This window comes from Bos indicus, chromosome 3 (genome assembly GCF_029378745.1).
Source record: "Bos indicus isolate NIAB-ARS_2022 breed Sahiwal x Tharparkar chromosome 3, NIAB-ARS_B.indTharparkar_mat_pri_1.0, whole genome shotgun sequence".
Classification (NCBI taxonomy): domain Eukaryota; kingdom Metazoa; phylum Chordata; class Mammalia; order Artiodactyla; family Bovidae; genus Bos; species Bos indicus.
In genome coordinates this window covers 103,553,788-103,579,071 of record NC_091762.1, presented here as the reverse complement: position 1 = coordinate 103,579,071, position 25,284 = coordinate 103,553,788, and the positions used below count along the sequence as shown (strand labels likewise).

The window sequence follows — 25,284 nt, the reverse complement described above, 5'->3', positions numbered from 1 at the left end:
TCAGGAAGACGGCCAGAGATTGTGTAAACAAGAAAGTTTGGCTTCTGACTCCACATCCCCTAGCTATGTGACCTTGAGCCCGCTGGTCATTTCGTCTCCCCTGAGCCGTGATTTTCAGGTCTATAAAGTGGAAATCACAGCCCGATGTTATGAATGTACACAGCAGGCCTGGTATAGAGGAGGGCCTTGTCACAGTCTCCTCTCCTGCCCCCTTCCTCTCCCCTCCTTCCTAAAGCAGTGGGCTGGCTAGGCTGGAGGTGCTCACTGGGGTCCCTCCCTGTCCGGACACTCAGGTGAATAAGTGAGAACAGATCTGGGTGTGTTGTGGGGAGAAGGGAGTAAACAGATATGTACCCCACCCTGGTTTCTAGGACAAGAAGCCATTTTTGCTTTGCCTGGCCCTGGGGCCTGCAAAGAGACAGGCGGTTTCAGCCTAGAGTGGGCTCCCTTACAAGGGAGCGTGCCACGTGTGGATGAGTGAGGGCACGGGTTCAGGGACCACCTGGCGAGGAGGTCACCGAGGCAGACTGATGTTGCTTCCTGGCTCCATCTCTTACTAGCTGGTGATGCCGGGCAGGCTCTGGCCATTCCCCACACCTGCAGGGTAGGAGTGGGAGTGGCTACCTGCCTGCCTGCCTTACAGTGCGGTGTGAGCAGCAGGTGAGAGAATCACCAAGGCAGCCTCTGTAACCCAAGGGCCACGTGAATGCAGCACTACACGGAGCATGGCTGTGTTAGGTGGGAGGTTGGTCGAGATGATCTGTAAAGATCCCGCAACTCTGTGGGCCTTAAGATTCCAAGGCCAAAGCTACGAGTCTGTAACCCGTTCAGGGTCAGAATACTCGCTGGTGATGTCTCCAACATCCAAGAGGCAGGGTGAGCGTGCATGTGGGTGGGGTGTGGCGAGGGTGCACAGCAGAGCCTGCTGGTGCTGAGAAGCTAAGGGCGGGACAGCACTCACCTTCTGGGGGGCGTTGATGACTCCAGTGTTGTAGCCAAACTGCAGGGAGCCGAGCACTGCCCCTCCCACGGCCAGCATGAGGCGGCCTGTCAGCTTCTACAGAGGAAAAAAAAAAACCCACACTGTTACAGGCATGTTGGGGCCCAGGTTACTAGAGGGCAGGGCTTGGCTGGCAGGTTCCCATTCAGATATCTTGCCTGATTCCTGGCACCACACCAGCCCTTCTCCCAAGAAACTTGGCCACTTCCTGACCTCAGGTGCCCAAACCAGCCCTGCCAACTTCTAGACATGGGGCTGGCCAGACTCATTCCTGGGGAGAGGGGAATTAGGGTCTTCTCTCTCTCTGTAGTCAGGGCCTGGCATTCACCTCATTGCCCTGGTGAATCCTGGGGTTGAGGTGGCCCCAGATTCTGATTAAGAGGTCCAGGAACCACTGCAAGGGGGTGCCGAATGATGTGGGAAGAGCAGCATAGATGGGTGGGGGAAGTACCCTGGATTTGGGGATGAGGATGCAGGTTTCCAATTCCAGCCCACTGACTTCCTTGCGCTGTGAATTCCACCAGGTAGATCCCTGTCCCTACTCCTCCAGGGCCCTTTTTGCTGCAAACCCTTGCCTCTAGTCACAGGGCAGATACCAAGGTGGAGACCAGTTCCAACTCACTCAGCGGGTTGCAGAGAACCAGGCTGAAGCTCAGGACAACCATCCCGAGACCACGAGCTTCCCGGGTTGTTTGAACACAGATGACATACCAGCCAGGAATGTGTTGCTAAAGTAACACAAGGTGAGTAAGAGTGCTGGGTCAAGGTGTTTCCAATGGGCAAAGGGCTGGGGCAGAAAAAGGGTGGGGGTTTGTGTCTCGCGGAAGTCAAGGGCAGGAAGGCGGCAGGCAGGGAGGAGGCCAGCCGGCAGGAGGGCCTGGGTGAGTGAGGTGCCTTGCTAGAGAAAGGGAGAGAACTTTTTTTTACCCCTTGTAAAATGAAGAAGCCAGGTAAGGCAGGCTCTTAACTAACCGAAAGAACGGAGCCTGGGGGTGGGACGCCAAAGAAACAACGGGTATTCACCAGGTGCATCACACACCAAACTTGGCACTGGAGGGGAGGGGTGGAGGCACAGGTCTGGAGCCACGCCTACCTGTGGAGGGGACAGCCTCAGCTCGGCCACGGCCTTGCTATGGGCCTCGGCCTCCCCCGCCAGAACACAGAAGCAGCCCTGACTTCAAGATCCTCACAGATACTGCTGGGTTTAGGTGTTAATTAGACAAGTTCCTAGTATGGTCTTTTCATTCTCTAGAAACCGTCAGACCAACGATTGCAAAAGCCAAGGTTCTCACGTCAGAGGCTGAAAAAGAGGAAGGAGGTTTCGGCCAGCTGGAGTTCAGAGCCCATTTCTTGTTGAGGCGGCAGGGGAGAAGCTGGGTCCTTCCTTCCCACGGCCCCTTTCTGGCCAAACTCTGGTCACTCATCCTAGACGGTGGGGCTTTCCTCCTGGCAGGCTGCACTCCTTTTCAATCCGGCCCCTCACAGCCCACCCTAGCACTCCCAGAGCTTCCTCGCAACTGCCTAGGGAGTCTTCAGACCCCGGACTGTTGGTTCCAAGTGGGTGGTGAACACCAGACAGACCTCCTCTGGGAAGGGGCCCGGCTGAGCCCAACTCCCAGAGTGACCAATGGGACTAAGTAAGAGGAAGATATCCCAAGGACAGGAGGGCTTGACAGTGGCTATTGAACCCCACACATGGGAGCTTTCTGCCTGTGAGTCACAGGCGTCAGCTTGGGGCTGGCCTTGGGGTTGGCCATCATCTGATACTAATGGTATTCAAGATATGTATTTTCCTGGTACACACAAGAATAAACAGGAACTAGCAATGCAAACCTATGATTTGAAGAAATGTGGCATGGCTATTAAATAGGGTACCTAAAAAAGAAAGCTCTTTAGGTAGAGATTTGGGATATTCCTCTTGTTATAATTAAGTAAGAAGCAAGGCTTCAGAACGGTGTGTTGTATGGTATGCTACCTTTTGTGTGGAGGAAAAAAAGGCCGGGGTTGGGGAGAATATACATACCTCTTTACTTAAAAGAATGTACAAGAAAGGTAGCAGTGTACCTTGGGGATCTGGGTGGCAGAGGCAGGGTAGAAGGAACATTTTCATTTTCCATCCTTTTGTACATTTTGTCATTTTGTAGCACATGAATGTATCACCTATTCAAAAATATTTTTTACAAGTCTTGTGGTTTCATATTATTTAGAACACAGCAATTGAAACAAACCTAAGTGAAAAATGATACAGATGATATGCAGATCTGGTAAAAATCGAGCCCTTGCCTGAATGACACCCCAGGAGGGGCTCTGTGGGGGATCAGTACTATTACTACAGGCCCTGTCTCAGTCTGGCTCTGATGTGCCAGGGGTCTCTGGGCCTCTGAAGTCAGTCTTGGGGGCCCCACTGAGCAGCTGTGGCTCTGGGAGTGGGGGCTGCCACCTGTCAGGGTCAAACTCTGCTTTAGAAAACCTGCCCACCCAACAACGGGGTTATATGCACTCTACCCAGGCAGGCTGTTGCATCAGGACCTACTAAAAGGCTCAGTGATTCGTGCTCCCAGCCCTTTCCTGACATCAAGGAAAAGCATTAGGTCCATTGGGAAGGGGGAAACTGGTATGATCTGAGCTTCATCCAGGGCACTACGGGAGCCCTGCAGGGACAAACTTCTAGTTTCACCTGGGATGATCAATCAAAGGTGGGTTCCTGGGAGGTGACACTGGAGTTGGGCCGTGAAGGACATGCAGGGAGTCTGCCAAGGGGAGAAGCGGTGGCAAGACTGCATTCCAGGTAGACAGGACAGTATGTGCAGCGGGAAGCGGGGGGGCCCGGCACAGTTGGATCCATGCTCAGTGTGGCTGGATGCTTGATGCAGGGGAGGAGGATGGCCCTGCTCCTGGGTAGGCACACAGTGCCCATCTCTGCCCCTGCTGCTCCCACCATGCCCAGCATGATCACTACTGGACTAGGAACCAGGAGACCCAGGCTGAAAGGCAGAGTGCTGTTTCCCTTCACCTTGACATTGGTCTTTGTGGTAGCTTTGACTCTGGGTCTCAGTTTCCTCACATGGGAAATGGGGTAAGAGTGCCTTCCCTAAAGGCTTGCTGTTGAGTTCTGGGTCAATGCCCATCATGGAGCCGGCAGAGTTCACTTGACAGGTGTCTGCTGAATCAGGGAGGGATGGGAAGCCATCTGCCTCCACCAGCCCTGTGGCTGGAACTGAAAGGCAGAGATGCAGTCCATTCATTCAGCGTGTATTTATTTAGGTGCCAAGCTGATGGACTAGTTGATGAGAAGGGTTCCAAGTTCCACAGCTCATGGCTTTCTCATGGAAGCCTTTTATAGAGGTGGAGGAGCAACGCAGAGCCCAGAATCTGAGAGCCCTGGCCACCTATGACCACCTCTGGGGATGGGGCTACCTTCTAGAACACCCCTTGCCATTGCAGACCTTTGCCCTTGCTGTGTCCTCTATAGTCTCCAGCTTCTGCTCCAAGCAGTTGGGGAATACCCAACTGCTGTTCCCCCACGACACTGGGAACTGAATGGGACCTAGAGTGCCCAGAGTAGGATGCAGAGCTGAATGTTTGTACAAAGGTAACCGGTCACTTTTGAAATGTTTTGGGCAAAACTGGCTCTGTGAGTATTTATTCCCCCCCAGCACAGCATTCATCCTAACAGATTCCAACTTGATCATGTAGCAAACCCCTGATGAGGACTGGAACATCAGCTCTGAGGGGTGGAAAAAGCCTAATAGTAGCTCTCCAGCCTCCACCCCACCCCACCCCACAGGGAGGTAAAGGCCTCTGAGTTCAAACCCTGATTCTCTGAGGGGTGCCCCAGGCAAATGCCTGGGCTCAGGGCCCTGCACAGAGGCGGCTCTCACGCCCCCATCCCTCGCCATCCCCACCCCAATTCTGGGGGTCCTGAGGCCCACTGAGAGCTCTCCTTCTCCCAGGAAGCCACCCATGAGGTGCCTGCCAGCTTTGGGACCTCTCCTCCCACACACGGAGATGCCGGGGGGCCTGGCCAGGTCACATAATTTGCCGAACATCATGCGTGGCCTTTTGACCTGCACCTGTGGGCCGGGCCTTTCCCTGGCACATGCTCCAGCCCTGGGCTCTCCTGGTCAGTACTGGCAGAGGGAGGGCATGTGGCCACGCCATTGAGGTAGGTCATTCCCTGTGGGAGGAGGGTCTGTGGGGAGGGTCCCGGAGCCGGGATGAGCCACGGGTGGCTCGTATCCCTTCCTCCTCCCACAGCTCCCATATCCGGTGCACTAGAGCAAGGAACAATGACTGTATGGCCCTCAGTTCTAAGGAAGGTGGGGCAGGGGCTTATTGGATCCATGACAGCTCCTTTTTAATTTATTTTGTGTACATTTCTTTTCTAAGATTTCATTTGAACAAAATTCTGGTCAATATAAAAAGAAGCCCAAGAAATTGCAGAATTTCTGTAATGCTCTCCCATGATAGATGGGGAGCCTAAGGCCAGAAGGTAGGGGCCAGGATACTCAGCAAACAGAAGCCAGTCCTGGGACTTGAGTTCTTTGGATTCCTGGACAGAAATTTTACTCTTTGAACTCTTCCAGCCTTCCAGGTCTTTTTAAGAAGAAGTGTGATAACCCTGGGAAGCATGACCTTCAGGTGACCTGAGGCATTTATTTACTCCTCTCCAAACCCTTTCTTCAAACCTTCCAGGGATGTCAGGGCTTCTGCACGGCTGAGCCACCCCTGCACACCGCGGTGGCCCTAGAGGCAAGAAGGTGCTCATCAATCTTTAAAGCAGAGAGTAGAGGAGGGAGCTGCCGCTTTTATCAGCACTGGCAGCACCAGCCAGGCCCCAGGCAGCATGCCAGGGCTGCTTCCACATCCTGATTTAACCACCACCACCAGGCTATGGGGGAGAGATTGCTCTCGCTTCACAGAGGAGAGCACTGGAGGCTCAGAGAGGGAAAAATGGATGGCCAGAAGGCCTTTGGCTGCTGCGAAGCCTCATTTCGAGGGGTCTCTGCTGCCAAATCCTTCCTGCTCACGTCCTCCCTCTGCTTCCGGGTACTGGTGCCCGAAAGGAAACAAGGTTTCTACCTGGTGCTTCCTTCCTATGTAGGTCACATTTCATCCCAGCAACTTGCTGTGCCTTGCCCTGTCTGAGCCAGGACAGCCCAGACCCACACTCAGAAACCTCTTGGCCACTTGGGTTGATTTTGCTCTAAGCCCAGGTTAGTCAACTACGGCCCGTGGTCATGGTCAAATCCAGCCTGCCAGCTAAGAATGGGTTTTACGTTTTTAAGTGGCTGGGGGTGGGGGGCGGGGAGAGAAGACCAAAAGTTTGCAATACATGAAAATTATATTAAATTCAAATTTCAGGGGAGTTCTCTGGTGGTCCAGTGGTTAGGACTCAGCACTTTCACTGCTGTGCACCTGGGGTTCAATCCCTGGCCGGGGAACTAAGATTCTGCAAGCCACACGGTACAACCAAATAAAAAAAAAGGTTCAAATTTCAGTTACCATTAATAACATTTGATTGTAACACAGCCATACTTGTTTGTGAAGACTGTATTGTTTATGGCTCCCTTTGTGCCACAACAGCAGACCATGCGGCCCACAGAACTGACAATATTTACTTACTATTTGGCCCATTACAGAAAAAATTTGCCAATCTCTACTTTAAGTCCCAGGTGCTCTGAATGGCTGTGTGCAAACCCAACATATGATAGCTGCACAGGATTTTTCAAAGCCTTCCAGGCAAAACCAGATCACCTTTCAAAAAGATGTTAAGTGCAAACAAACAACTGACTCCTTGAGCCAGCACCTGGGCATGTAGAGAAGCCAACACCCCAGAGAGGGACCTGTTCAGTGGGGAGGTGTGCCCCTATTTGACTATGAAAAGATTAACTTGATAAGACTACGGGAATATGCAACCCCAACACTCTCAGCTGACAAGGTTAAGTCCCAGCTCCCCTACTTGTATGACCTTGAAAAAGTTCCTTCTCCTAAGATCTCCTGTTCTTCATAAAAGAGGCTTCCTAAGAATAAGAAGTTATATTACTAAGGAAAGGCAGTACTTGAGGGCAGGTCCCCTACACCGTTCTGGTCAATGGAGATTCAGCAACAAACTAAACTGAATCCCTGCTTCATGGAAATTGATATTTTAGATGGGGCAGCAGTGGGTGGAGTGGAAGGCAGAATATAAATACCTAAAATATATCAGGTAGTGAGTGGCATGAAGAAAGAAAATGATGGGGACAATCACTTAATTCTTAATTAGGCAGGACATCTTATAGTGGAATATTATGCAGCTGTTGGAAAGAATAAAACACACCTATAGGTACTTGATATGAAAAGAGTGCCAGGGAAGAAAGAAAAGTAGTAAGCAAGTATAGAACGAACACTGTGTGTAAGGAAGGAGGAGATAATCACTTTATATCACGGCAAGTGCTGAAATGTGCAGAGACAAACACCATAGGTATTGGTGGGTGAACAGGATGGAATGCACAGGGCTACACTGAACTATGTACTAGTGAACTAGTGATCAAGTACACTAAATTCCATTTATAGGCACATATATACACATGCACAAAAAGAGGTCTGGGAGGGGTAAATACCCAATGATTACAACTGGGAGAAGATGTTCACTCTTACTTTGCATGCTTCTCTATACTTGGCTCCATTACTTCTGTAACTTAAAAAAAACTTGCAACCTGACCTAGAGAGGTAGGTATTATTTCTGTTGTTGTTTAGTCGCCAAATTGTGTTCAATTCTTTGAGACCCCACGAATTGTAGCCCACCAGGCTCCTCTGTCCATGGGATTTCCCAGGCAAGAATATGGCAGTGGGTTGCCATATCCTTCTCCAGGGGATCTTCCTGACCCAGGGATTGAATGTATGAGTCCTGGATTGGCAGGCAGATTCTTTACCACTGAGCCAGTTACAGTTGGGGAAAAAAGCTCCAGCAGGAGGTATGGCTGGCTTGGGGTGAAATGGTAGAGCTGTTTCCAGTGGAGCCCTTTCCTCCTCACTCCCCAGTGAGCTCTGGGCTAGGTGATTTGGGCAGATGTCCTGTCCAGCATAGGCCTCAGTAGCCAAAGGTTCTCTAAGCTGGGGTCTGGCAAGAGCTCTCTCCCCTTCCAGGGTGCCAAGGCCCTAGGGAAGCAAAAGCCAGCAAAGTGTTGGTGCTGAAGTCTTAGAAAGGGTCAACTGTCCTCAGTCTACCAGAGTTCAAGGTGTGGGAGCCCTGCTCAGTTACTGCAAAACCCCAATGTCTACGCATTACCCACTCCCTCCCTGGCCTGGAGGTTGGACAGTAGAGCCTTAGGCTCCACTCCACTCCTCCCATGGATGAGGCGGATAACAGCTGGAGGTTTGTTGTGGTGGCCAGGCCTAGACACAGCCTCTCTGAGCACAGGAGTCCAACCAGGAGGCTTCTCAGCCTCCACTATCCTGGGGACGCTGAGTGACTTTGTTACCTCTCTGCCCAGGAGTGAGGTGGGGGAAGGGTGAGGTTGCAGGTCCCAAGCGAATGCTGCACAGTTCTCCTTTGTCCTAGGCCTCCCCAGCTCTGCCAGCTAGGGTCAGGTGGGTTGGGAGTTGGGGGAGAACTGGATGACTGTATCCCTGGAGCTGGAGCAGAGCTCTAGGCCCTGACATCCTGTGATCAGGAGGCGCTGGGTAAAGCTGAGCTCCTTGAAGTCACAAGCTGATTATGGGAGGATTTGGGGTTGACCCAGCTCCTGGCCAGTTAGGGTTGGTCCCGAAACGGCTCAGCATGGGACAAGGATCATCATAGAGATGTTTACAATGTCTGCACACCCAAACTGGACGTGCAAAGGGTCCTTCCATTTAAAATAGCCACCACCCTGGTTTAGGGCACTGGACCAGTCTCACCACAAGCACCATGGGGAGTGAACCTCCATTTTATGGGGAGGAAACCCAAGGCTGAGGAGAGTCACATCCCCAAGGTCATAGTGTTGTGAGGATGTCTTGCTTCCTTTCACAGAAGGCTTTCAGCTGTCAAATTATATCTAACCCAACTATTAGACTGCACCCAGAAAGAGCCTGGAAAGTCCTGGAGTCTGAGAAGTCCTGCTCATTTGGGGTGAACAGAGGGTGACACAGAAAAGATGGGTGTGGAAGAGGAAGTATTTAAAAAAAAAATTAGCGAAGAACATCTCAAATTTTTGGACAGCTGTATCTTGGTTAAGCTTCTTTCCTTCTCTGGCCTCCGTTCTCATCTGTCAAACAGAGGGTTGGGCCATGCACTGGAAGGTCCCTGCTGGGGACTTTCCTTTATCTTCTTGGGCCATCCTAGAAAGGCTGGCAGTGTGTTTTGTGGTGAGAGGCTAGTTTACGACCTTGGAAAAGTCATTTTCCACTGAACCATGATGTCATCATGTCTTGGTATCACCCTCACAGGGAAGGCAGGGCAGCCCCATCAGTGGACCCATCTTGGGGCTTGGCACTCTCACCCATGTTCTGCTCTGCAAACCAGCTTCCTGACAAACCCCAAGTGGAGAAGAACTGGCCAGTTGGAACTTTAAGGATTTGCCTGAACAAGTGATACAGCCCTGGTATGCTGGGGCTCTCCAAAGGCTCCAATTGCCAGAATGCCAGACTTCTGGACAGAGGCTGCAACCTAGGTAACCCCAGGTCACCTAGGGCCCAGGTAAGTGCAATGCATCATGGGAGTCCAGAGAAGCAAGGGATATTTATGGAGCATCCATGGGGACAGACAGACACATTTATTTCTGAGTTCTTGCAGACACTCTAATGATGAAAATGACATCATTCTGTGGACGCGGTAATTGAGCTAAAGCTGGAATTCAAAACCACAAATGCAGGACTTCAAAAGCCTATGCTCTTTGTACCTCTGAAGGGTTGAGGAACCCCGCAGATTTCTCATTTCTCCTTTGTATGGAGGGTGGAGTCGGCAGAGGTCCTGGCGTGTGATTAGGGTGCCAGGAAGGACTAGTTGAGGGGTCGTCACAAAGGGTTGGGCGAGACATCTGGGGGCAGCCCAGTAGGGAGTGTGAGCAAACTCCCGGCTGGAACAAGAGGGTCTTCAACTTGTCTCCTCCCTACTTTTCACTCAGGTAAACATTACAATGAGCCACAGAGAAGTACCACAAAGTGCAGGGAAGTCAGATGAGTCAGTTCCCAGTTCTAAGGAGATGAGGAGGAACATAGCAAAGCGAACTTCAGAATCAGACACCCCTGGATTTAAGACCTTGGGCGAGAGATATATATATAACCTCTCCAGGCCTCAGTTTAACCTCCTGCACAAAAGGACTGGGTGTGCTGATTGAGTCAGCAAATCCAAAGGGAAGGGCTCTTTTCTAGAATGTATACAGGATGGTCTGTAGAAGGTTTAGCAAAAAAAAAAAAACATTTTTTTTTTTACTATAATTGCTATCTGTATTTGCTTTTTGAAATTTCTACTTTATGTACTCATATAATCAATTAGTATAACAGTGCACGTATATGAATTTATGTGTGCATGCTCAGTCGCCTCTGACTCTTTGTGACCCCACGGTCTATAGCCCGCCAAGATCCTCTGTCCATGGGATTTCCCAGGCAAGAATAAATGCAGATAAACCACTGGAAAGGAGGCACTCCAAAATTATTTATTGATGGAGCAGGTAATCAAGAGTTTGGAGGGTACTGCATGAAAAACACCCATCTGCTACAGCATTTAGAACTGGCTGGCACATGGGCAGCCCTGGAAGTCAGGCAAACTCTCTCCCCTCCATTAAAAATTCAAGAAAGGCTCATGGTGAAAAGGGACAGTGTAGACTGAAAGCCCTTTCTGATTAGCTGGGGTTCAAATCCAGTTCAGCCATTTACTAGCTGTTTGACTTCAGGAAAGTTACTTCTCTTCTCTGAACTCCCTCCCTGAACCATATGGAGGGTCAGTGATACTGAAAAGCATTTGAGCCCAGAGCCTAGTAAACTATTAAGCAGCTGTTGAATTTCTCCTCCACTTTTTTCTCCACTCAGAATATTCACTTATCCACTCAACAAATAAACACCCAGGTCCGGCATCATATACTGAACAGACATTTCTTTCCCTTGAAGGAGTGAAAAAGTTATCCTTCTCTTACAGACAGTGAAACTGAAGCCCAGAGAGGTTAAGTGACCTGCTAGAGCCCTGAGCTAACACAGCAAGCAAGTATTTAAACTTTGCAGTGGTAAGTTCTTACCATTAGCTAAAAGAGCTTCTCATTTTATTTGTATTTTGTTATACCCCAGCATAACGGCTCACCTATGACTGTCGGGAAATGTGTTCTGGGTCTCCCTTCAGGCCAGGGTGGGCTGGTGAAGCAAGTTGTCTGGATTCCTCAGGCACAAAGGAGCCTTTTCCCGCTGAGGGTATAGCTTGGCCACACTGTCACGCACCTCTCTGCCCAGTCAAAACCTTGCTCAGTTCCACCGGACACCTCCACCGCCCATAGGAAGGGTAGTGCGCAATTCAGTGCTAATCCATACCAGGTGAAAAAACGTACACCCTCGCGCCTTCCCTGCCGAGTTTCAAAAAAGAAAAGTGACTTGGAATATTCTATAGAAGGGGGAAGGAGGGAGGAAAGAAATAAAGCCCTACACAAAAGGTGGGGCCCAGGAAATGTTGGAAAGGAGTCATTCTGGGAAAGTCACAAAGAGAGAAAAAAAGAGATCGTATCGAGGCAGTTTGCTCCCGCGGGAAGAGTCCTCATCTATTCACTGTCCGTGTCCCCCAGCTCCCTGGCGCGAGCTCCTTGCACTCAAGCCCGGGGCCCCTTCCCGAACCCCTGTCCCCCCCCGGGATCGCGGCGGCGGCCCATGGTGTACACTCTCCACGCGGCCCTCATCAGCCCCGCCTGAACAGGGAAACGTGCCACCTCGGAGCACATCACCCCACTTGGCTACAGCTCTGGGGCCTGCCCTACGCGGAAAGAAGGGCCTCGTACGCGGGTTTTTCGCCTCAGCCCTGCAGCCAGACATCCTGGGGTTAAAGCCCGGGCCTTAACAGACTGCCTTCCACCTCGGAGCCCCAGAGGGCTGGCGCGGGGACCACGCGGGGAGGCGAAAAACGCCCAAAACCAGGCCGCGCGCCCAGTGTGGCGCCCGGGAAATGAGAGCAGCGGTTCCCAGCCCGCCGAGCGGGGGCGGGTCCCTCCTCCTCCGCGCTCAAGGGCCGGGGCCCGACCGGGGGCTCGGCCGGCTCAGCCAATGGGTGCCGCGCTCGGACCCCTCCCCCGCCCCGGGAGGAGCCGGCGCGGGGCCGCAGCCGGGGAGGATCGTGAGCGACGTGCCGCGCCCGGCCCTGGGTCCCCGGGCCCCGCCGGGCCGCGTGGACCTCGCGGCTCCCCGGAAGGAAGCCAATTACTCAGTGGGGGCGCCACCTACGCACGCGGCGCCCTGGCGCCCGCCAGATCCCGAGCCCATCCTTGTCACCGTCCCCCGGCCCGGCAGGGCGCTGCGCTGCCGGCCGGGGTAGAGGCCCAGGCCGGCGGAGCGATCAGCGGAGGTCCGCGCCTTTGTTCCCGGCAGGGAGGGCCCGCGGGCGCGCGGACTCACCTTGCTGGTGGGCTCCATGGCCGCGCTGCGCTGGAGGCTTTCGCGGCACCGGGTGCGCGGGCAGGCTGCGCTCTGTGGATCCCGCTTCGGCTTCGGTCTCGAGACTCCGTCTGCGACTCTCTTGGCCTCCCTCTGCCTAGCGAGCTAGTTGCTGAGACCGGCGGCCCACTGTCTGAATTCTCGCTTTGGTTACCTTTGAGCACTCCGACTGTCGCCTTTATAGGACCCCAGCCATTGGCTAGCGAAGCTGGGGGGCGGGGCGGAGGGGGTGGGTAGAGCCTGGGGGCGGGGACTGGGGCACGTCCGGGGCGGGGCTCCGCGAGGAGGGGGCCCGGTCGCGGTCCAGGCGAGTGAGGGGGTTGGGGAAGGAGGGCTCCCGCTGGGTACCTTGTTCTGGCTGCGGATCTCCACTTCTCCCTGAGTCCTGAGAATTCTCTGGCTGTGTGACTCTCTGCAAGTGTGCGCACCTCTCTGGGCTTCAGGGCCAGAAGCAAAATGGAGGAGCTCATACCGGCTGTGAGACCAAACTCGGAGCCGCACATGGTAGCGCGTGAGAGTGAGGACTGGAGTCCTCACTTCGCCAAGGGGTAACTTCGGGAAACTAGCTGTAATGATTGTACCACCTCATAGGTTTGTTATGAAGATTAAGTGAGTTAATATTTGAAAAGTGTTTAGAGCAGCCTCTGTTATGTGGTAAGTGGTATTTAAGCATTTGTTAGACTACGGGAGGTCTCGCTCCGTGATTTTCTCCCTTACCCTCTCCAACCCCACATTCCTGTTTGTAAACCAAGCCTGGCTTTAGCACAGGCTGGGCCCTCTGCCTGAAAATCTATGCCCACCTCTTCTTAGGACTTTAATATCACCTCCTCTGTGAAGCTTTTCTCTACTCCTGAGAGTACATGTGACTCTATGGTGACAGGTAAGTGTGAAAAATATGAATGATAAGAACATAGAAGAACTTGGATTTGAACCAATCCGCTGTAGACCAGCCCTGGTATGATCCTAGGCAAGGTGCTAGCCTATGAGGCTCTGCTTTCTTCTGGTTAACCGGGAATGAACATGCCCACCAACTTCAGGTGCTAACATGAGAGATACAATGTCGAGATCAGCCTATGAAGTACTTAGCGCATGTTGACTTGCATGTGAGGCCTCCTTTAGTGGCAATGGTATTTTTTCACCTTATTTCATCTGATTTCACCTTATTTCTTCTTCTGGAGTCGTGTCTTACTTGAGACACAGTGAAGGGAAAGACCCCTAGTCCAAAGGTCTGGACAAGGTCTGGACAAAATCCTGAGGTTAACCTGAAGGTCCCTTTCTCTATGGAAGGGGTCAGGAGGGGCTATTTTCTGTTGGGAAGGAGGAGCCTGGGCATGACCCCTGGAGCCCTCTGTCTGGCCTGTGGGTCCATTGCTGGCCAAGGGAGGGGGCTCCCTGTCTGGGCAAGAAGCCCTGGCAGGAAAGGCAGGCCCCTTCTTGGTGCACTTCTGCCCATGGCTCCTATTTCTATGGTCTCCCAGTTGCTCAGCCTGGAAAGGTTGGGGCCACTTCTCTCTTCATCTGGTGCCCAAGCCCCTAAGTCCCGTCGATTTCACCTTTCTGTACCGCCTCGTCCTCCTTCTCTTCTGCGGCCTGCAGGGCCTCCAGCACCTCTGGCCCTCGTCATCTAGTGCTGACCCTCATTCTTCTGTTTGTATGTCCCATGTTGCCATAGAGGCAGCAAGGTCCAGCCTGGCTAGCAAGGCTTTCAGGGCATTCGTTTACAGGCTTAGCCTCACCCCTCACACTTGCACTTGCCACATCTGTACCTTTGTTCAGATTGTTTCCTCTGCCTGACTCCCTCCACTCCCACCTCATCAAGCCAAAGTGGTTCTGATGGCACAAAGCAGCTCTAGAAGGGGCCCCTTCCAGGAGGCGTGCCTGAGTCCTCCACGAGGGAGTTGTTCTCCCTTTTACCTTTTGATGTTTCTTAATGTGCTGCTGTGCTTTCTCTCTTTTTCCAAGCTGAGCACTTTGAGGATGGCTTCTATAGCTGAGACACAGAGGTGAAGGAAGAAGGCAGAAATGAATGAACACATGAGCAGTTAGTCTGCTTGTTTCTTGCCAACACAAGTGTTCCCTGAAATACCTTTTGGGTTTTGCCACTTCCCTGCTCCAAGTCTCTCCATTGCTCCCTGTTGCCGAATCATTCAGTCGACTGTGTATACCTCTTCCCAGCTGTGGCTATGCCCCACCTAGCTCACGGGGTACCCTCACTATCAAGCTCTCTTTCCTTCTCCAGGCCAGCCCTGTCTGTGCTGGCTGCTTCTCCAGGGACAGAGGCAACCAAGCCTGTTGCTAACCTTACGGATTCCCCAGACTGGAGAGAATGAAGAGGGGAGGTGCACAGCAACAATACTGAGTTGGGTGTGCATGGTTAAGAATGTGTATTGGAGCAGATCTTGTACTACAAAGGAAGGAGAGGGAGTAGAGAGAGCTTCAGGATAGGGAGAAGGCAGGCTGAGCAGGGTTTAGTAGGCTAAATATGAGTTCAGCAAGTGGGTCAGAGGGAAGGCAATTTTTGGCAAGGGGAAGATCACCTGCAAAGACAGGAGACAGACAGAGAGTAACTGCTGAAGGGAAGAAAGAGTCTCTTGACCACATGCCTGGTGGTGGAGTCCTGGATTCGGTTTCCTGAGTCCCAGTTCTGCTGTTTCCCTGCCAAACATAGCTGAACAAATCCCTTCTCTCTCTAACCTCAAGACCTACATCTGTAAAATGGGCATAACAGTCCCCTCCTGAGTTGGCCAGAGGAAAAACAGATTATGTACAAACGTTTATGCGAATAATGTATGACTTCCCTGTAGCTCAAATGATAAAGAATCTGCCTGCGAGGCAGGAGACCAGGGTTTGATCCCTGGGTTGGGAAGTTTCTCTGGAGAAGGAAATGGCAATCCACTCCAATATTCTTCCCTGGAGAATTCCATGGAGAGAGAAGCCTGGCGGGCTACAGTTCATGGGGTCGCAAAGAGTTGGACACGACTGAGTGACTAACACACACACACATAATTTGTGATGTCAGAAATTCAGTCAAACTGCCTTGCAATGGTCAGGGTGGAACTTGAAGACAGAGGAGAGTAGCTAGAAAAACAGCTTTGCCTTCACCTTACCCCATCATACTTGCCCCAATAGACCCCTATCATTTGCTTGAAATTCCATTTCTAAATATTCTCATTGTAAAAGCTTTATGATCCCTAGAAGGTACTGTGTAGAGGTAAACTCATCAGACACTATTGACACTGGCCAGATATTAGATTCGCTGGTTGACTAGTTTAGTTTTTGGATGGCTGAGTCCTCTGCGACCAAATTTAACTCCAGCCAGGGAGGGAACATCAGAGAAAGCCTAAGGAAGTGAGCCTGGAAGGTTGGGTTGCCTGGGGAGACAGAGCAAATGCCCATCACCAGGTCATGGAGGTGCAGCTTACGGCAGAGGGAGCCAGGCTAAGTAGCCCCTGTGGCGGGAGTGCAGAGGGTTGGGAGCGAGAAGGGGATGAAGTTCGAGGAATCTGAGTGGGAGAAGAAGCTGAAGAGGCGGGGTCAAATGCTAGGTATAGGAGTTAGGGCTTTATTCAGTGGGCAATGGGGAGCCATCGAGGGTTTTTGAGCAGGGAAGGACCTGAGGAAGTCTCGGCCCTTTCTCAAGGCTACCCTACTCCAAAGATTTAAAGGGGAGTGTAAGGAGGCGGTGAAGCCCTAAGGCTCCAATTGGAAGGACCAAGTAACCCCTCCCCAAGCTACTTTCACACTGGCAGCTTTGTTCGCAGGAGGCTGCATTTAGCCTTGGAAGGAACTCGAACTTTTGGATTCCAGGCAGTTCTAGTCCTAGCCAGACGGAGGAGAAAAGCTCCCCGGGACTGGCGGGGCGGCCTGGTGCGTGCCTGCGAGCACGCTAGCACGCTCCGGGTCCACAGCCGCTCTGACCGCTGTGCGGGGGCGGTCTTAGCAACTCCGGAGTCAGGAGTGAGTAAGGCTGCCCGGGGAAAGACGCTTTTTTTTTTTTTTTTTGCCTTTAAAGGCAAGCGTCCTTGGCGGCCAGGAGAAAAGGCTTTGCTGAGTCAGCTGCCGCTGACGCAAGTGGGTCCGACAGGGGCTGAGACGGGAGAGCCCCCAATCCGCGGGATGTCCTGCAACCCCGATCCTCCCAGGCTGCAGGTAAACACTGTGTTGGACTCCTGGAAGGCCCGATGCGCCAGGCAGGACAGTCTGGTGTGTTTACTACTTTCATTCTGACTTGCGCACCTGTTCACACCCCCTGCTCACAGAGTACTTTTCAGCTCCTCCTTCTTTATCCTTTCACCTGCCTCTCCCCAGCCCTCTACTCTCAACAGGGCCACCACCTGCTCGCCAATGCTGAGGGATATTGAGGGGACACTTCCCCCGTTGTTTCCCGCACCAGGCTTGTCTGTCCAGGTGCCTCCAAGACAGCCGTTTGAATACCCCGCAGGTCCCTAGCCACAGGTAACTAGCCTTCACCATGATTAAGTCTAAAATCATCACCCTCTCCCATCTCTCCTGGTCCCCACCTCAGAGACGTTTCCTCTATCCACCAAATAGCCCAAACCAGAGATCTGACATCTTCCTCGATACTTCTTTCTCCCTCCTCCTCAATACCCAGTCAACCCTGTGGACTCTACCCTTCCAAAACAGGCACTGGACTCCATCCCCTTCTTTCATCCCACTGGCCCAGCTATAGCTCTGCTTGTTCGTCCTCCCACCTGCCGCCTCTCTGGTCTCTCAAACACTCAGCCAGCACATCATCATTTCCCTTTTTAAGCATCTTTCCCTGGCATGCAAGAATGTGGCTACAGCTTACAGATGTGAAAGAAGCCAAATGCAAAGGCGTGCGATTTCATGCATGCAAAGCTCAAAAACAGGCAAAAGTTATCTATGGATTAGAAGTCTGGATAATAGTTACCCTTGAAGGGATGGTAGTGACCATGGGCGGGGCTGGGTCTATGGTGAGGCAAATGAGGCAGGATCAGATATTACAGATATTTCCCTTTGCCCTAAGCTTTCATGTGACTCATCACGGCATTGTTACTAATCCTGTCTTTACCTAACATTTTGATACTCTGTCATCATGAATTTTTTTTGCATTAGTTTTGCTTTTTAAAAAATATTGCATTAAAACGTTATTTGTCTTGATGACTGAGCTTTTTGGCACCCCCTTACATTTTACTCAGGAGGTGAGCGTCTCTCTTGCCCTGGTCCTGACCCTGCCAGTGGAGTTTTGCAATGAGTGCTGGTTCCATGTGTGTGTTCAGTTTGTGACAACTCATCAGGTTGGACAGTTCCAATTTTTATAATTTTTACATTATGCTTCAATTAAAAAAAATTTTTTTAACTTAAAAAAACCTTTCCGTGATTCCAAGGAAATGATTGTTTTCTGCTTCTTCCAGCATCCCCAGGACCCAAGATGGTACCTGACACACTCTGGGATGTGATACATAGTTGTTGAATGAATGAATACAATATTCTTCCAGTTAATTTAATCCCAACAAGAATTCAGTGAAAGGAGTCTTTTTTTCACTCCATTTTCTAAAGGAGAAAACTGAGATTTAAGGGAAGTGAAATGATTTGCTCAAGTTGACATAGGTAGTAGTGTGAGTTCTACCGCCTCGATTAAAAAAAAAGTCAACAAAAACTCCGACCTGTAGCACCTGCTCGGGCACCTGATCCAGCACTGGCGCAAGTGGTGCACCAGCCTGGCTTTTATCCCTGAGATTACAATTCTTTGAGCCGTATCTCTCTGCAGATGATCTCCTTGGGATAGGGGCTCAGGCATACCTGTCTTCTCTCTGTCCAGCTAGTACTTAGGACAGGGAAGAGGCTCTGAATATTTAATAAGTGAACAAAGCAAAGAATGAATGAGTGAGGAGACGGACAGTGATAGGCAGTGAATGGAGCACAGGTTGGGGAGGAAGATCTGCTAGCTGTGTGTCTTTGGGCTTGTTACTCAGTCTTTCTCAGCACCAGTTGCCCCAACTGTAAAAATGGGAATAATATCAGTACTTACCTCAAAAATGTAATGAAAATATGAAGTGAGGAAATGATCGTTGGGGTGACTGGTATATAACACATGGAAAATGTAATTGCAGTAGTATTCTTTCCAGTGGTTCACATTCTCAAAGTCTGGTTTACTGCAGGGTGTCAGGGATCTACCTCTTTCGATTTCCATGTATTACTTTCTTGGAGGTCTCTGGAGTTGGAAGGAGGGGGCCTGATATGGTTCCCCAGGAGCTTTCCTCCTTGAGCCCACAGAGAAGACCAGTGCTGAAATTGTCCAGAAGTCTGGTAGCCCAACTCCATCCTGCTGGTGGTGTCATCTGTGATGAGTTGCTTCTTTGTGAGCCTCACTTTCCTCTCTGTAAAATGGGACTCAGAGTAATCTTTACCTTGTGGGGCTCTGGGGAGGATTCCCCAGAGTCTCTAAGTCTAGCCCACAGTACATGTTCCTTTAAGGTTGGCACCCTGGGGAAGAGCCAGGAGACTGGAGGCTCTTAGAGACTGTGGGAACTCTAAGGACTGATGGGAAAAACAAATAAATAGCCTGGCTGGGCTCTGTTTTGGTCTTAGAACCTTATTACTCCCGGTGAAATAATACTATTTATGCTGGTGCAACTTTTTAACTGTGCTAAACACCTTCTCGCATGTCATTCCTCGGGTCCTCCTCACACCTCATGAGGAGGTCAAGACCAGATTTATTCATGTACCCATGGCACAGGTGAATAGACTGAGGCATACCAAGGTTAAAGCCATTTGCTTGAAATTACACCAAAGGAGGAATTGGGTAGCAAATGGAAGGTGTGAGACCTGGACCTCTTAACCACCACCATGCAGCAATTTGGAGTCAAAAGAAAGCAGAGAGCTCACCTCCTGAATGAGCAGCTATGGCCCGACCGACGTATGGCTGTGCCCGCTTCCCCCACCCCCAGCCCCACCTGGATGCCACCTGGCAGTCACACGTACATTCATCACCGAGGAGCTGGCTGACTCATCCTATTATACCTGAGCTGACTCACACTTTAGAAGATGGAAAGTGAGAACCTGAAAACCTGGAGAAGCTCTCCCTTCCTCATTAGGCTTTAAATTAATGTCCCAAACCCACGGCAGTTTAGCTCTTAAGAAAGAGAAAGCACTGTGGTCTGCCTGGAGGCGGACATCCCTGAACTCAGAGGGCAGTGGTTCACGCCACTCTGGGAGGTTACAGGCTTGCTGGGTGACTTCAGGCAAGTCATTGTCCTTTTCTAAGCCTCAGTCTTATTGGTTTCATAATGAAGGGGTTGCAACAGGTGACTTCCAAGGCCCTTCTAGCTCTGGGTTGACAAGCCTTATCATGAGAAGTGGTGTGTGTCAATAGTTTGCTGCATGCCAGGGGCAAAGCTGAGTGACTGATGTAAAATTGTCACTTTTAACCCTCATCACAAGTCCTAGAAATACTGCCTCTGTCCCACTTCATAAAGGAGGAAACCAAGGCACAGTTTCAGGGGAATTTGCCTCAGGTCAAGCAAGTAAGCCAATAGCAGATCTGAGAATTTAACCCCGTCTGTCCACAGAACTCGCATAAGTGGGTTTATTCTTACTCCTTTTATCCTGCTAGAGCTCGGTTTCTTCATTTAAAAAATTGTGGCGAAGTATACATAACACAAAATCTACCATTTTAACCATTTTTAAGCATACAGTAATTCAGTGGCATTAGATCCATTCACACTGTTGTGTAACCATCACCACCATCGATCTATGAAACTTTTTCATCTTTCCAAGCTCAAATTCCTTACTCATTAAGCAATAACTCTCCACTGTCCATCTCCCCAGCCCTCTAGCAAACACCATTCTACTTTCTGTCACTATGAATTTGACTACTCTAGGTACCTAATATAAGCTTTAACAACAAAACTATGACAGCAGAGGTCAAATAATCCTTCAGTTGTGGGCAATTGGTTTTGAATTGGATTTTAAGTTCCAGTTCTTCCATTCAACAGCTGTATATCCGCAGGCAGATTGCTTAACCTCTCTGCCTCTTCATTTCCACATCCCTATAAGTGGCCTACTGAGTCCAGCCCTGTAGGGCTGTTGGCAGGCTCACAGAAGACAATGGATAGGGAGAAGTTTAGAAAGTCTAATGCCACTTCTGCAGCTTGTTATATATGCCCTCTTCCTGGAGTGCTGGGATGGGTTTAGATCAGTAGATGTGACAGCTGGAGAGATTTTAGAGTTGTGCTGTTCAACCCTTTTACAGATGAGAAGACTGAAGCCTGGAGAGGTGGATATGACTTGCCTAAAGCCACCTATGGAACTTTATACATCCACGTGCATCTATGTCCCATGCGCACATGCCCTGCATATGGAAGGTGCCCAACAGATGTTAGCTGCTGAGGCTGGAAGGTGGGGGCCGTGGTCTCAAAAGGAGGCCCTGACTGCTTGGCTACGGAGCCCTCCCCTCGAGCAGTTGGCATTCCAGTCTGTATCCCCCAACTTGTAAAGTGGCTTATAGAAGGTGCTGGGGCAATAGTCTTCTATCTTGTCTATTCTTTTTATTGGTTTCCAGAGACCTGGTCTTGTGGCTGAGAGTCTCATCTTCCTTATTTCTTTAGAGTAATGATTGCTAGGAATTTTTTGGTTGCCAGAGTCAATATATTTAAGGCAACTTCAGCTAATAAAGGAGACTTTATTAAGGGATACAGAGGTGTCCCACAAACAGTGGTGGGGTGCAGTCAGATGCTGACTAAGCTTGGGACTCAGAGTACACTGCTGCCAGGACGGTCGGCATCCCTCCTTATTGCTTTATTTCTCTTTCTCTTCACAGACAGGCATGTCTTGTTCCACGTGGCAGAATATGACCACCACACAGTGCCAGGATTTACCTGGGACCATTTCAAGATCTTTCTGTGTTGTTGGGTGTTGTCCTTATAGACACACCTGAACTGGCTAAGTCTGCTCCTGCCCCTAAAAAGGGCTCTAAAAAAGCTGTGACCAAGGCCCAGAAGAAGGACGGCAAGAAGCACAAGCGCAGCTGCAGGGGGAGCTACTCCGTGTACGTGTACAAGGTGCTGAAGCAGGTCCATCCGGACACCAGCTTCTCGTCCATGGCCATGGGAATCATGAACTCCTTCCTCAACGACATTTTCCAGTGCATCGCTGGCGAGACATCGCGCCTGGCACATTACAACAAGCCCTCGACTATCACATCCAGGGAGATCCAGACCGCCATGCGCTTGCTGCTACCTGGGGAGCTGGCCAAGCATGCCGTGTCCAAGGGCACTAAGGCTGTCACCAAGTATACCAGCTCCAAGTAAAGATAATATGCCTAGCCGCTGTTAACGGAGAAGGCAATGGCACCCCACTCCAGTACTCTTGCCTGGAAAATCCCATGGACGGAAGGCCTGGTGGGCTGTAGTCCATGGGGTTGCTAAGAGTCGGACACGACTGAGCGACTTCACTTTCACTTTCACTATTTCAAGGCTGGCTCAACTCTCTCCTGGTCTTGATTCTAAGTTTCTAGACAAGGAAAGTAGACTGGGCCAGTTTGGATGAGGTGTTTGTCCCGGGTCCTGTTGGCTATGGTTAGGTGATGGTGTCATAGGGAATGTACGAGGCTGGCAGGACTCAGATCTGTGTGAGGGTGGGGCAGAGGAAGGGTGTGTGACTCCCTAATGGAGTCACACAGGCAAACACATGCATCTGTTAAAAATGCTGTGAAACAGGGATATATGTTCATTGACATGGAAAGACAGTCAAGATATTTTTGAATGGAAAAAGTGGGTTACAAAACAGTATGTGTATCACAGTTTAAAAAGTAAATATGCATATGTAATGTGACTCTCCTACAGAGATGATAAATGTTCATTGAAATTATGGGTAGTAGAATTAGGGGTAATTTTTCATTTCTTCTTTTGTAATATCTGCGTTTTTCTGATTTTTCTCTCATGAATGAGTATCAGTTGAGTAATAATAAAATGATCATTCTTACCACACTTGGCTGCAGTGTGTGTTAACTAAGACATTTATTCGCTTATTTAATAAATATTTATTAAGCACCTAGTACATGACAATGCTTGTGAAAGTTGCACAGTGACCGGCCAGCAGTAGAGGCTCAGTCGTTGGGGCCCCCAAGGCTTTCAAAGTTTCAACAATAGTCTGGGTGCTCAGACACAGGTGCTTCTGTGCTAATGATCTGTACACATTTTGAAAATCTAGGAAATGGAAGGCAGGGTGTTTCAGCTATCTGCTGCTATAGAATTAGCACTCCAAAACACAGGGGCATAAAACAGCAATGATGTGTTCTCTCTCTTGATATAGGGGGTTGGGCGCTTCTGGTCCCCGTGATCAGCCGAGGTTACTTATGCAGTTGCGTTCAGTGGGGTCCTTGGCTAGGGCCATTCTTTGCACACAGTGTTGCATCCTCCTCTGTATCCAGCAGGATAACCTGGCTTCCTTTACAGTGTGATGGCTGGAGCCAAGAGGGAGCATTTTGAAAGAGCAAGTCCAGGTGTAGAAAATTTTACCATGACTGCTCATATCAGTGCAAATCATTCTGGATATGACTTGCTTTGTCTCTAAATCTGTAATGAGCATTTTCTCTACGAGTAAATATTCTCCCCAGCGTGATTTTTAATGACTCACTGATAGCCCATCATTGATTTAACCAATCCCCAACTGATGAATATTTAGTTGCTTTCATTTTGGGAGCAGTTATAAACATCTCTGTGAAGGTCGACTTTGTACCAAAAACTAGGTACAAATCCTTGGAGGAAGGGGATTACAGGGTTAAAAGAGGGGGGGATTTTTCAAGTTTTGCCAAACTGCCCTTCAAAAACGTAGTACATGTTGCATTTCCATTGACTTTAAAGTAACCAGTCTCTTCACCATGCTCTGGTCAGTCCTGGGTGTGGTTTATCTTTCTAATCTCTGTCAGCTAGATGGGTGAGAAATGGTATCTCATCATTGTCTTCAAAGTGAAAATTAAAAGTAAGTTGCCCAGAGCCAGATCCTTAGGAAGAGTTCTTATCTTTCTCTGGGAAGCAGCACTAATAAATCCGCAGGCTCGAAGGCAGTGCCACGAGGTGTGTCTCTGCCTGCTGACTCAGGCTGTAAAAAGGAACACAGGGCTGACAGCTGAGCTTCCGACTGTGGAGGTGAGTTTGCTGCGTCCTCATGGGGCAGAGCACTTGCAACAAGCCTGCTGCTTTCCCTTCCTGTGTCTGCAGGGTTTCCGGTGCACACAGGGCACATGCCCCACCCGCTGCACCTGCCTAGCCCATCTTGACTCTGACCCTGTCCACTCTGACCCGCTCTGGAGGACCTGAAGCTGAGACCTGGGACCTGGCCAGCTATGACTAAGGAGGGTTGTAAGGAAAGGTGTATAAAGAGATCAGTCCTTGGCCTGGAGCATCCAGAGCCTTACCTCCTGGCCTCAAAAATTCATGAACGGAGGTACACCTTCCTGTGTGGAAACAGGGGTCCTGGACTCTAAGGCAGCCCTGCTTCTTACTAGCTGTGGAGCAAGTAATAGGGCTTCTGAGCCTCAGTTTCTTCATCTAGAACATGAGGGTAATAGAGCTTTAAGGATTATAATTTACTTCCTCTATGTCTGATCCTTGTAACTCTCATGGAACCCTCAAAGGTTATTATGTATATTATGTATTATGCCCACTTTGCAGTATTATGAGTATTATTAAATAAATATAAATGAGTATTCTGCCCACTTTGCAGATGTGAGTGGGGCAGAGAGGAAAGAAATAAGTTGCCCAAGATCATGCAGCAAATAAGTGGCAGAGTTGGAAATGAGCTCAAGCCAGCCTGAAAACAAAGCCCATATCAGCAACTTTTATAGATTTTGTAAACGACTGGAGGAAAAACATGCATGTGAAAGAGTTTTGCAACATGTGTCCAGAATAGCTACAATCACAACCTGCAGTGGCCCTCTAGATGGTTTGAGTCCTTCTCAGTGGGTGGGATGGCTATGCTGGAGACCTACCTGAGAGAGCCAAGTTTCCCACCAGAAAGGTGCCTGATTGTACAGCTCCCCGTCGGCTTTAGTCTGCTTTCTCCACGGAGGGAGGCAGGGCCCTTCATTTTATAACTGCTATTATTTACTTATGGAGTATTAACTCTGCAGAGTATGTTTTATGTATATGCTTTGGTTGTGACCCTGTTTGTTACGTGGGCTGCGGGGACGTTAGGTGGGCAGGTAACAGCCAGCCAGGGCGGCAGAGTTGGGTTCCAGGCAGACTGAGGATCCCATCCTCCTGACCAGGCCCTGGGAGTGAGATGCTCAGGCCTGGACCACCAGAGTTTACAATGCCTTTTACCCCGTGATCATCAGAGTCTCCTTTTAGCCCTGCCATTATCTACCCGACAGATGGAGAAACTGAGGCCCAGGGAGAGGAGGATGCTTACTCCCCACACCTGCCTCAGCCTTCCCCAGCTGGAATGTGGAGGGGGAAGTGACGGGGAAAAGCTTGCTAGCAGCACTGGACTTGTGCCTGCCAGCTGAGCTGTGGCCTTTGCAAGGGCTGGGTGTTCCTTCCAGGGAACTCGAGGTGGGGCAGGCTGGCTAGAAATGAGATCAGAGGGCAGATTGGGCCGGGAAGAGGAGAGGGCAGGTCTCAAGGGATGGAAGGTTGTGGAAAGAGGAAGGGAGCCTGGAAAACGCCAAGAATAGGGTTGATCTGGGGATGGCTTAGCAGAGTTTAAACTGG

The 25,284-nt window shown here is 50.4% G+C and overlaps 1 protein-coding gene and 1 long non-coding RNA gene across 2 annotated transcripts in view; one reads left to right on the top strand and one right to left on the bottom strand.

Moving 5' to 3' along the window:
• SLC2A1 (solute carrier family 2 member 1) overlaps positions 1-12,758 on the bottom strand; it is a 28,210-nt gene extending 15,452 nt beyond the window's left edge. The window contains exons 1-2 of the mRNA XM_019957687.2: positions 12,548-12,758; positions 962-1,057 (exon numbers count right to left, since the gene is read on the bottom strand). Coding sequence (XP_019813246.1) covers positions 962-1,057; positions 12,548-12,565 — 114 coding nt within the window. The 5' untranslated portion in view covers positions 12,566-12,758. The remainder of the gene's footprint in view (positions 1-961; positions 1,058-12,547) is intronic.
• A 104-nt stretch (positions 12,759-12,862) lies between these two features.
• Positions 12,863-22,557, top strand: LOC139182271 (uncharacterized). Its single transcript, XR_011565922.1, has 2 exons — positions 12,863-13,134; positions 21,390-22,557. It is a non-coding gene; the product is annotated as an uncharacterized lncRNA (long non-coding RNA).
• Positions 22,558-25,284: the final 2,727 nt, after the last annotated feature.